We start from the raw sequence: 13494 nt of genomic DNA on the forward strand, positions 1-13494 counted from the left end.
CCAGTAAACTCAGCCAAGATGGCTGATGTCCTTATAAGGTTCTAGAAGTAGAACCACAGTTCTCTGTCTCCTTGAGCAAACACACATAGAACCGCACACACTTCTGTGTGCTGCAGTCCAGTTCTGCTCCTCCTTCTCATAGACAGGCACAAACAATAACTGTACATCTCTGGCCATACAGTATAATGCATTTCTTAGAAACAAACAAATATAAATAACAATAATATTGTAAGCAATACCTAATATATAATACATTGGCCAAATGTGTAGCAACAGAAATCTAAAACCTAAACGAGGAGGCAGGGTAATTGCATTTTCTTGATATAATACAACAATATACATGTCAACATCTGCTAAGGGGTAACTAAATGTAACAAATCATGTAAAAATGTATCATCTTTTATTGGAAAATCAAACAACAAACTCTGATGCCTTAATCTTTTCCACAACTAAAAAGATAATCATGCCTGTCAAGTTTATAATACATATTACATCAGCAAATGAGTCAAATTGGACAACTAGGGACTCGCACACTTGCGTTGCTTCTCGTGCCTGTTGCTGCTGGCTTCCAATCGTAGCCTCTTGACAGCCGGCTGGTCATGCCGCGAGGACGGGTGGGAGGCGTACTTGTGCTGGTGGGTGGAGACGTGACAGCGCTTCAACACCAGGGGACTGGGGTGCCTCAAATCCGACACCTCCGTCTCGCTTCTTTTCTGTCGCTTCTACACTGTCAGCATATCGATTTCTTCCTCCTTTTCTTCTTCCTCCTCCTCCTCCTCCTCCTCCTCCTCTTCTTCTTCATCATCATCTTCTGCAATTGAAGAAAAACAAAGAATTATTATCCTTAAACATCAGTTCATTTAAATCCCTATACTACAGCATAGTGGGAATATAATGGAATTTGGATTTCCACAAAGGGTGGGGCTGCGGGGGAAAGCTCTGCATTCCCTCCCACTATACCTCATCAGCTGATATTTGAACATTACAGCCTTTCCTACAGATCTGACTTGGGTTGAGAGGGGGGAGATGGAGAGATCTTATGCAACTACCACTTATATCAAGGGTACGAGGATAAAGTCCCGTGACTGGCACACCACCTCACCGGTGACAAGGTCACTTCAAAAACGCAAGCACTTGCGCAGACGGTAACCAGCTAGATAAAGATCATAAATTAGGTCTAAATGGCATAATGCATAACATACCTGAATCGCTGCCACTGCTGCTGGAGCTGTTAGGTGAAGTGTCCAGGACCTGCAAGGGCTGCCGTGGTACATAGGGAAGATAAGGGAAGACCACAGAGAGATCATTGCATTCTGATGCAGAAGTGCTCAAATCCTGCATACAACTTGCATTGAGTCGATTTGAGCTGCTGTCAGACATCAGTTCCTTCTTCGCAGCATGCAGAGCCGCCAGTCTCTCAGGAACCACTTTCTCCAACTTGGCAGCGTCGGAAAAGCTGCTCCACATGCAGTCCTCGTTGATAATATACTTGAAGGACTGGGAGTAGTTTGCATTGCAGATGAAGCTCTGGTTGACCACGTCGTCACTCAGGAACTCGCAGACCATCTCCAGCTGTTCGGTGGGCGAGAGGGGTGTTGTGGGCAGCAGTTCAAATGTCTTCCAAATGTCCTCGCTCGGAGCTGGAGGTTGAGTCTGTTCTTGCTGGTGGTGATCAAGCGGCAACCTCCCCCAGTTTCTCTTGAAGCCAATACGGAAGTGACTTAAACTGCGATTCATCGTCTGACTGCTAGGGACAGGCTGCAAAAGGGAGCAGAATCTCATTGAGTCCCATGTTAAATACCTAATTTTACAGCAGAAAAAAACATGTTTACAGCCTGGTGCAAATTGTGGTTTTGGTCTATACAGCGAATTTTGCCCTTCATGACAACTCTGAGGGGGGTGAATTTTTTTAAAACTCATCCGTTTAAATTATATTAAGCCTTAAAGTTCTGCCTAATTAAGAGCGTGGTCACTTGAGTGACAGGTGGATTGCTGCTGTTGTCTGTGAGCCGTCATGTTACCTCAGCTAATGTCAGCCACTGAATTTGGCATCTCAGCCGTATTTGTGCTTTTTTTCTATTATTTTTTACAATTATAATATATGGCTTGCTGCATTAATAGTCGAGACTGATGTGCGTCTGTGTGCATGTGCTTGCATGCGGAAGATAAACAGAACATGCCAGCTATCGTCAATGAGTTCAGTTCAGCCTCGTTGTGCTCTTCCTTTGTACCTTGCGATGTAACAGCTGATAGGCCTATACAGTATGTCTGTGTGGACATAATATTTTTGTAACCTATAGACTACTGGTGTGATTAACCCTGCGTTCCATTCTGAAGGACTCATCCCTATTACCCTCAAGAGTGAGAGCTTCGAAGGGTGTAGGGGTAAAAAAAAAAAAAATCTCTTTTTGGAACGCACTTCTGTGTCATCTTAACGAGACAATCAAGGAGGAGTAGATTGTGCCTTTTGTTTAACGTTAGTTTATTTATTTATTTTTGGTTTATCGCACCATATTTAGGGCCCGAGCACCGATGGTGTGAGGACCCTAACCTATTGGAATTGCTCAGCCATTTATTCTTCTTCTCCAAAATGAATCGCATTTTTGAGGGCCCAAACGTTCTCAAAAACTCATGAAACTTTGCACACTCGTCAGAAGTGGTGAAAGTTTACATCTGATATGGGTTTCAGAATTAGGTGCGGCAAAATGGCTCAATAGCGCCACCTACAAAATTTCAATTAAGCGCCCTTCGTGCTACGTTTCACGTACAGTTATGAAATTTGGTAGACAGATGTAACAGCCCAATACCTACAAAAAAGCCCTGGGTGCAATGTTTGTAAACCCAACAGGAAGTGAGATATTTTGAATTTTCTCTACAAAATTTTGGCAGTTTTTGCCATTTCCACATGTTGTACTTTAACAAACTCCTCCTAGAGCTTTAATCAGATCAACATCATATTTGGTCAGTCTAATCTAAAGGCCTTTGAGACGTTAAATTGCGAAGATCTAGAGTTTTCGCTGAAGGGCGTGTTCGTGCCGGCCTGGCAAATTCGATGTTTCGCCATGAAACAGGAAGTTGTTGTAACTCGGGCATACAATGTCTGATCTGCCCCAAACTTCACATGCTTTATTAGAGTCCTGACCTGAAGACATATTCATGAAAATATTCAGTTACAGTCATAGCGCCACCTGCAGTCAACAGGAAATTACATGTTTTACACTGTGATTAAGTCCTCATAGAGATTTAACCAGATACACATCAAATGTTATCAGTTTAATCTTAAGACTTTAGCAATGATGAATATCAAAGATCTTGAGTTTTCGTTGAAGGGCGTGTCCGTGGCGGACTGACAAAGTCTGACGTTTTCGCCATGAACGATGAAGCTGTTGTAGCTGAGGCATACTATGTCTGATCTGCTCCAAACTTCACATGTGTGATAAGAGTCCTAGCCTAAAGACATCTATATGACAATATTCAGTTAGCCATAGCGCCACCTGCTGGCAACAGGAAATGGCATGCTTTACACTGTAATTCACTACCAGATTCACATTTCATTATGCCACGAAGTACCAAACATGCTAGAAACACGTTAAATCATGCAACACTTGGCTGAGTGCTAATTTATGCGATTAATGGCACTAAAGAAACAGGAAGTTGTTGTAACTCAGGCATACAATGTCCAATCTGCTCCAAACTTCACATGTTCGATAAAAGTCCTGGCCTGAAGACATCAACATAGCAATATTCAGTTACGGTCAAAGCGCCATCTGTTGACAGCAGGAAGTATGGCATTTCGAAATGACTTTGGCATAATTATCCTGTATTCACTCGCTTACATGCATGTCGCCCACTGATCACTGTTTTAATAAGGCCAACGGGTGGCGGTGAGCCCGGGTGCGAGGGCCCTTTCATCGCTGCTTGCAGCTTTAATGTATATTGTGTCTGTGTATTTTAAAGATTTGAATGAACTGATAAAGGCAACTGTAAAGTATTTTAAGTACATTGTCGTTTTGACCATATTAATTTACTAAATCTTACTTGTATAAATATTACAGTAGTATAGAAAAATACTATACATACATTTATAGCAGTGGTCTCAAACTGCCGGCCCGTGGGCCATTTACGGCCCTCCCTCCCCCTCTACCCGGCCCGCAGCTGATCTAAAAAATAAAACATAACCCCGCCCGCTAAATTATTACTATTATTATTATTATTATTATTATTCTCTAGTTGCTATGGGGGCATTCAAATATCGCGTCACATAAGCGGCCGCGCCGCATTCTCCTTCTTTCCAATGCGCTTTCGCTCTGGTGACGTCTGTCTTTGCTATGCAACCATGAGCCGCGCTCTCAACCGTGTCGCTTCTATTATGAGCGTGCTTGCCTAAAATAGCCTACAGTAAAAGCACTCAACTTTAATTCACGAGCGTCGATTTAAACCACCGAAACGCATCTGATGCAACCATTAAACGTTACTGATGCTCAAACGGCATCTTGGAAAAATGCGCTGCCAGGTGTCTGTCAAGAAAAAGTAGAGTGTACAAATGTATTCAGGGATTGTATTTGTTCAGTACAGTGTTGGTCAGTGCAAAATTTTAATGTTATTTAAGCTAACATAAAGGGAAAATACTTCCACTAAATATTAAAAGCTAATAATGTATGTAACAATGAGAGATTTTTATTTTTTGGCAAAATAGGTTGATATATATATAGCTCCAGTTTTTTGTTTATTTCTGACCCCTCCACGCCACAAGTGTTGATGGTTTTGTTCCTAAATTAAATTTTTTTTTATTCCATGCACCTTGTTGGACATGAGAAGTTGCACCATACTATTGCAATTAATAGTATATTAGTAGTATTATATTAGTATATTAGTAGTATTATATAATTATAATTATATAATTAATATTATATTATTATATAATTATATTACACTCTGTAACAATGTGTAACAAACATGCCAGGTTCCAGCACCGTCCAATCACAGCACACACCTTCCCCTGAGTACTGATCACCGTCACCTGCACCTCATCAGCGCACTCATCACCAGCACTATTTAAGACACACTCACACTCATCCACATTGCCCGGTCTCGTTTGCATCAAAGGACTTACCTGTATGCTTACCTCAAGAACTTTTCTGACTACCTACCTGTTCTCTGGGTTTCCTAAGCTCCTTCCTACGATTCTCGTCTGGCGTGAAGTGTTGTCTGAAGTCATCAGCTCCATATCATTCTCCATTGTCACTCTGCAACTACAAAGGACTGTGTCATTCTCCATATCACTCGTACATCAAAGTGCATCTGCTACTTACCTGTCTGCATCATATACTCTGCTTGTGTCCAATAAACAAACCTGTTTTATCTATCTTCTGTCTCCTGCCTGGTCCTATCATAACACAATGAGAGAGACACTGCTGTTTACATTTAGTATGGTAATAAAATATTTATAGTAGGCTATAGGTATAGGTAAGTATAGTTAAGATATTTTAGTAGGCAAATTTATGTAAATGAGAAATAATGCAAAGGAAAGTAAATTTTCTGAAATGCTTTCTTGCGCTTGAATGTTAATATGGCCCTCCTATGAGGTGTCAATCACAGAAACGGCCCCCTGCCAATTTGAGTTTGAGACCCCTGCCATAGACTGTAAAAAAAAAAGAAAAAAAGTGCATGACAAAGACAAGGAACCGCGCAACTGGGGACCTCATAAAAAGTGAACTCCTGGTGAAAGTGAACTACTACAGCTATACCTGCCAGGAATTCTACTGAGCTTCCAGATCAGATCAAAAATATAAATTCAAGATGCACTGAATCCGGTAAGAATGCATTTAATCGTTCTAGTCTTCCCTTACGAAAAAGAAGTATACTTCAAGTTCATTTTATGAAGTAGGCCTATACTTAAGTAATGTTCAAGTATATTTTTAAGTATACTTTATGTAGTAAGTATACTAATATCAATGTGTACTTGTAGTAAACTTGTAAGTGTACTATTTCAATTAATGTTGTCAAAGACCCGGTACTTCGGTACCAACTACACCCTCCAGTGGGTGTAGTTCTCATAGAAAAAATGCATGTCAATAGAGATGATACAGCACTGAACGTCAACTGTACAGTGCACCATTCACGTTTGTTCACGTTCATGCTCTCACAACATTGCATTGTTGGAATTCATAAAAAGTTACCGGCCATCTGGCAACTGACAAAGTTTCATATACTTGTCAACACGACTTTTATTCACATTTGGCGCTTGGCGAGTGTTCATTTTAGGCCCTGTTAGTAGGCATTAGCCAAAAACAACAGCAACATGGAGGGGTTTGCAATACAGATGTTGTCTTATTTACAACAACTTTGTTTCTGTAGCAATGTTTCCTATAACAATGTCTCATGTTTACTGTTTACATAGCATGAGAAAGTGACATAAACCACACAGAATCTGATCAGGTTGGTCAAATGAAACTGATTTCTAGAAATTAGATTTGAATAGGATTTCAAACCACATTTGAATGTAGCTCAAAACGGATTCGTAAAAATCACATTTCATATGATTGTTTTTGCGGTTCACACTTTATGATCGCATTCCAATCGGATATGCACAGAAATTTCGGATATGGACTGATATTCTGAATGAGGCTAACATCACCAACATCAGGAATGACTTCGCATATGCTCATATAGACAAAGCCTCATCCCCTCAATTCTCATATTCTCAAATGTCAGGGTGTCAACTGCAAATATTTTATTGTGAGCTGACAAGATAATAAGATTAAAAAAAAGCTCATTTCAATTATGGGTATGTTTGTACACTTTCCATGTCAGGTGGCACAACTAATATATATATATATATATATATATATATATATATATATATATATATATATATATATATATATATATATATATATATATATATATATATATATAATGCAGTAAAAACAGTGTTTTATGCTTGTTTTATGTTTTATGATTGTGTTTAGATCTTTGTGTTAACTTTTTTCAGAGCAAACTGTAATGTCATGCTTCTATTTTCAGAAATGTTGATTCAGAAAGGTTTTGCTCATTTTGTTGCAGTAATAAACCATATTCATGTTTCCAGTAAAGGTTTGTTCTTGTTTACATAATTTTTAAATGTTTTCAATGATTTGGCCTTCTTTTTCCTCAATTACATGTGTTGTACTGTTTGAATTGTGGTTGGGGTGGGGTGGGTGTAGTCTTTAATAAAAATTAGTTTTGGTAAATGGAAATAGGAGAAATGTAGTAAAAAGTCCACACACTGCATTTAAATGAACACGCATTTTGATTGGTAATGACAGTCATACATCATTTAATGACGAATGATGTGACACGACACTGTCATTATTTTTATGCCCACTAGAGGGCGCATGACTTCATAACGTAAATATAGATCGTAATATGGTGCTTAAAAAAACGACCTATAGGGTCGTTTGTTTTTTTTGTTTTTTTTTGTTGTTTTTTGGGAGGACAGTCTCGGCATGTAAATTCGTGATCAATAAAGTTCAGTGACTGCAGTACTGTACAACAGTACACATTTTCTGGATGTTTGTGTAGGCTATGCAATTTTTGGGGTGGGGGAAAAGCTTTTATAACAAAACCACTCATTGAAAAACTCAACATGTACTTTCATTAGTGTATTTGTGTGTCTATAGCTGAATATGTTGTAAAATCAATAGTGAACCCCCTTTGTGTTATGATTTATGAAGATTCAAATAAATAAAAATAAAAAATGTATGCTATAATCATTATACTGTTCATTTTTAATGATATTGCTCAAAATGTATCCTAGTCTGCTTGTGCAAGAACGCCACACCAGCAGGTGGTGGTAAAGTTCCTTGGTTTCTATTTTATCCCCATGTATTTTTTCACAAAATTGCACAACAGGTGTAAAACTGACGTGTAAACATGTAATTTATGCGTTAACACGTCATTTACGTGATAACGTGTCATTACGCGTTAACACGTAAATTACGTGTTAAGGCGTAATAACGTATTTACACGCCAGTTTCACACATTTTGGCACTTTTGGCCTTCCATATGAATGCAGCGTGATGATATGTCTGAAAATAAAAAAAGGTGGGTGATTAGCTCCTGTGCAATGCAATAGAGAGGCTGATAATACTGAATGGACCTAGGGATTCTGTGATAGGCATCATATTACTATAGATAGATGGGGGTCAACTGAGAGTCAGCTAGATGATGTGAGCTTGACTAACATGACCTGCCCGAGTAACTATACGCTTGAAATGTTGCAAGATGCAGGTTAGTAGGTTAAATTATAATGATATAATAAATTCCAGTATTGATTTGTCAATATGTGGTCTTGCAGACAAAAAATTCAGAACCATTGCACTAAAACAGCAAGTTTGTGTATGAAAATTTGTTTTGAATAAATTAAACAACTGAAGACATACATATGCATGGTGAAATTGCATTGTATAGCCTACATAAATTATAAAGTAGGAGTTCAAAACTTCATAAAAATCATAAGGGATTAGGAAAAAATGTCATGACAGATGGTTCAACTTCTAACACAAGTGAAACAAATACATTATACCAACTTATAGTTCAGCATTACAGTGTTTATCGATTATTTAAATGCTTACTTAGTTTATCCTTTATATATAGACATATAGATATATAGATGTATATAGACATTTAAATAAAATGAATAGCATATCCTAAATATCACCTGGCTTTCCTGTGTTGCATATTCAAGGATCTTTGAATCAACAGAAGACTATTGCTCCTAAGTGATGATCAGACTACTGAAGGTACTTTACAGATTTCACTGACCCCACAACAAGATGGTTTATGTGGCGCCCTCTGCTGTTAACTACTATAGTAACCACGGTGATCAACTGCCTTCCTATTGTATATATGAGCAATACTATATATATATACAGTGCTGCTTGAAAGAATTGCAGAATCTGAAAATGTGAATAATTTTAACAAAATAGGGATCATACAAAATGCATGTCATCATTTTTTATTTAATACTGTCCCGAGTAAGATATTTTACATAATGTTTAGAACACTTATGTAATGTTTAGTCCACAAGACAAAAAATAAGCTGAATTTATAAATATGACCCAATTCAAAAGTTTATGAGCCATTGATTCTTAATACTGTGTGTGGTTACCTGGATGATCTACGACCTATACGACCGATCTACGTTTTTTTGTTTTGTGATGGCTGTTCATAGGTGGCTTGTTTGTCCTGAACAGTTAAACTGCCCAATGTTCTTTAGAAAAATCATCCAGGTCCCAAAAATTCTTCAGTTTTCCAGTATCTTCTGCGTATTTGAACCATTTCCAGCAGTGACTGTATGATTCTCAGATTCATCTTTTCACAATGAGGACAAATGAGGGACTCAAACATCTATTAACAATGTTTTCTTCTGGAGCATCGGTGAATGTTTGAACCTTTTTTAATGGTTGTTTGAGTCCCTCAACTGTCCTCAGTGTGAAAAGATGGATTTAAGAATTATACAGTCACTGGAAAGGGTTCAAATACGCAAAAGATGCTGGAAATCTGAAGAATTTTCGGGACCTGGAGGATTTTTCTGAAGAATATTGGGCAGTTTAACTGACAAACAAGCGACTCATGAACAACAATCACAAAAACAAAACAACAACAACAAAAAAACCCCGTTGTAGATCATCCAGGTAACCAAAAAGTATTAAGAATCAAGGGTTCACAAACTTTTGAGTGGGTCATATTTTATAAATTCAGCAATTCTTTTGTCTTGTGGACCATATGTAAACATTATTTTTATGTGAAATATCTTACTCAGGACAGTACTAAATAAAAAATAACATGCATATTGCATGATCCATCTTATTTCGTTAAAATTATTCACATTTTGACAGATTCTGCAAGTGGTTCATAAACTTTCAAGCAGCACTGTACATATATATATATATATATATATATATATATATATATATATATATATATATATATATATATATATATATATATATATATATATATATATATATTAACAGAAGCTCATATGTGATAATGGGTTTACAGAGAAAATCCAGTAAAAATATAGTAAATAGTATTTTAGCCCTTTTTTCCCCCACTATGACTTTTGTTAAAAATAATCTATAGAAACTTTTTACTAATAATAACGATTTCATTATGAGTCGTGCTCTTGGGGAAAAGTGCAAGAGTGCAGTTACAATTGCCCGGGCCTCAGCAATTATTTCAAATGCCCCTGTAACAAGGACACTGTATTTATTTACTATTATGATCTAATCTTTCTCAGTGTAAATACTGATTAGGTTGGGGGTGGGGTTGGGGTTAGAATTGCAATCAGGTAGCGCCTTCAACGAGGGAGGGGGTGATAATTTGACAGTGAGTCTCTCCAAATAGCATCCAGCAGAGGGCAGCAGAGATTAAAAATAATATAAACCTAACTTTCCATTGTAACTTATTAAACCATTTCCGTTGACATTTGATTCTAATTGCTTTGTTTTAGCACAGAGACAAACTAATATACTATAAAAAATAATGAATCAATCTTCACTAGTATTAATGGTACAACCCCCGGTTCGTGGACTGACGCGAACAGCTGGAGAAGGGCTTTGGTTTTGTGACGCGCCCCACGTGTGTTCTGCACGAAAATAAATAAGACGCGCGAGCGCGCACAACAGACATTCCTTCACCCTGTTAGACACCAAAATGCTGGATTTCATCGGTCTCCTACATTTGCACTTTAATTCGCGGGTGAATGGCATGATGATATAATGCGCAATATTTGGATGACCTTCTCATCGGAAGCGCTGGGAATGTGTCTCCAGTTTTTCCAGTTTGACTTCAGGCAGCTGGATACCCGCGAACCATAAAGCAACTCTTCAATGCATCCCGACACGGACGAATGCTTAAATATTATTATCATCATTCATCAAAATGGACTGTCTATCACGCACTGCGTACTGGCCTCTTATTCGCTTTCTGCTGCCACTAGCCATTACTAATATAGCCATAGACTTCGGAGAACAGGTGAGATATTATGACATTATAGATTTGAACTTGTACACCTTGTTATTTTAACATTTAACTGCTTTTTACCGCACGGACTGCAGTGAAATGTATGTAAATATACACGTTGAACTTTGGTGAAGATGCATGAAGGTCACGTTGGGTCCAATAACAGCCTAATGTGTTAGTATTTCTCACGAATCTCATTTCTATGGTAGTGTGGCGTAGTGGGCAAAGACTTGAGCTCGTAATCTAAAGGTTTTAAGTTCAAATCCCACAAGAGTTGATCCGTGGTGCTCAAGGGTACAAGGCACAAGGAAACAAACATGTAGGTAGTTTTTAGAAGTTGAACTGTTAGTTGTTTTTATTATCACAACCAAAACAGTGGTTTGGTATTTTATATGTCACCTTTTATATTTTTGTTATTTCGTGCATTGTTTTGTCTTTCATAATGATTTTACTTAAAATTTAGCAGAAAAGCTTATAACAGGCTGTTTAATGAAAGGTTCCATTATGACAATTATTGCTCTAGTTTAAACTAATTTTCCTGGACACTAAAGCGAAATGTTCAATTGTTGAGTGTTTTTGTAAACTATATATTTGTAATGAGTTAAAAATGCACTGGAGTTAAAAGTCTCCCAGTCTCCTCTAAATTTCTCTGGATAAAATAATAAGTTATTACAACTTGTCCAGATGCATTTTGTCAGGCATCACTACATAAATGTAATGTAATATCTGGTAGTAATGTCATGGATATCCATGTGTTTTTAATTATTGATTGAATTTCCCAGAATGCAGAAGAGTAAGTTCTTGAGGATGTGGTCTCTGTGTGCATGAGTAGCCTACTCTTCTTGCATAACAGGCTACCACTGCCACTCTTTTTGAAGTAAAACAAAGATATTGTTGTTAAGTCAGGGAACTTTATACATCTGCTTCAAATAAAAACAGTTACAGTAGATGTCCTCAGTGAAATATGGGGTAAAAACCTATTTTTAGTGTCTTTTACGTGCATTGAGTCCAGAGAAGAAATTCAGATAGCAACAAAAGCAGTGCACAAAAATCTTTACCCTTTTCATACTACATAATACCTCTGAGAACCTCTTTGAACCTGCTGTCAGGTCCATGAATTGCTCAAACTGTCCTTGTTCAGTGTCATTACTGTTAAAAAACTTGAGAAATATGTGGAAGGGCATGTTAGAAGCTCTGATTATGTCCTTGTTTGAATACATTGCCACATCTAGATGCCTTTATTTTTGTAATACAACTCATAATTAGCAATATTTAACTGAAAGATTGCCTGTGAAGATTTTATGGTTTGGGCATACAGTATTAAAGATTATTTTTTATCAGATATGCACTGAATGGTTAGTAATCAAAGGATGGTTCATCAAGTTTATCTGGTGCAAAGGTCAACCAAATTGGGTTTGATAAATAGTTTTTGCCCATGTCCCATGTGTTTCACATGTTAGTCTAGGTTTTTTGTCTTTTAGTGTTAGGACAGTGACCGTCTTATTAAGTACCGGTGTGTGTGCGTTAGAGTGAGGAGTAGACAGGGCAAGGATTAGTCTTATGTAACTATTGTGTGAGTGTATTTTTAGCAGCAATCTTATTGTCTCTCTGTCTATCGTGTTCTTACTCTATTAGACAACTGCACAAATAGGGTGCAAAATGGTGTTTTCCATATGAGTGTGTGTGTATATATATATATATATATATATATATATATATATATATATATATATATATATATATATATATATATATACATACATGTATATACACAGTATCTCACAAAAGTGAGTACACCCCTCACATTTCAGCAACCATTTTAGTATATCGACTGAAGGGACAATACTATAGAAATGAAAATTGTATATACTTCAGAGCAGTCAATGTGCTGCTTGTATAGTAGTACAGATTTACTGTCCTCTAAAAATAACTCAACATACAGCCATTATTGTCTAAATAACTGGCAACAAAAGTGAGTTCACCCTAAGGCAGGGGTCTCAAACTCAAATTAGCGGGGGGCCGTTTCTGTGATTGACACCTCATAGGAGGGCCATATTAGCATTCAAGTGCAAGACAGCGCAACATTTCAGAAAATTTTTATTTTCATTTGCATTATTTCTCATTTACTTCAAATTTCATTAGGCCTACTAAAATATTTTTATACCTATACTATAAATATTTTATTTACCATACTAAATGTAAACAGCAGTGTCTCTCTCATTGTTACAGAGTGTAATATAATTATATAATTCTATTACTAATATAATACTGTGTAGTAGACTTAAGTTCGTAGTGGGGGAAGGAAGAGGTCAGGGACGACGAACAACTGCTGACTGAGTCTTTATTGAAAAACGGTTCAACAGAAGGACTGTGCAACGCACAACAACGAAAATAAACAATCCACAAAGGGCTTCACTCCAGGTTCGGCATACGCTATCCACAAGGGCTTCTCTCCAAGTTTGGTTTACACCATCCACAAGGGCT

At 37.4% G+C, this 13494-nt stretch overlaps 1 protein-coding gene and 1 pseudogene across 3 annotated transcripts in view; one reads left to right on the forward strand and one right to left on the reverse strand.

The window, feature by feature from the left end:
• Nucleotides 1-518: 518 nt before the first annotated feature.
• LOC137014421 (transcriptional regulator Myc-like) lies at nucleotides 519-10863 on the reverse strand (annotated as a pseudogene).
• Nucleotides 10694-13494, forward strand: part of ankha (ANKH inorganic pyrophosphate transport regulator a) — a 37456-nt gene continuing 34655 nt past the window's right edge. For all 3 annotated transcript variants that reach the window (XM_067377572.1, XM_067377573.1, XM_067377574.1), the window contains exon 1: nucleotides 10694-11022. In XM_067377572.1, coding sequence (XP_067233673.1) covers nucleotides 10930-11022 — 93 coding nt within the window. In that variant the 5' untranslated portion in view covers nucleotides 10694-10929. The remainder of the gene's footprint in view (nucleotides 11023-13494) is intronic.

Source organism: Chanodichthys erythropterus, chromosome 23 (assembly GCF_024489055.1).
Source record: "Chanodichthys erythropterus isolate Z2021 chromosome 23, ASM2448905v1, whole genome shotgun sequence".
Classification (NCBI taxonomy): Eukaryota; Metazoa; Chordata; class Actinopteri; order Cypriniformes; family Xenocyprididae; genus Chanodichthys; species Chanodichthys erythropterus.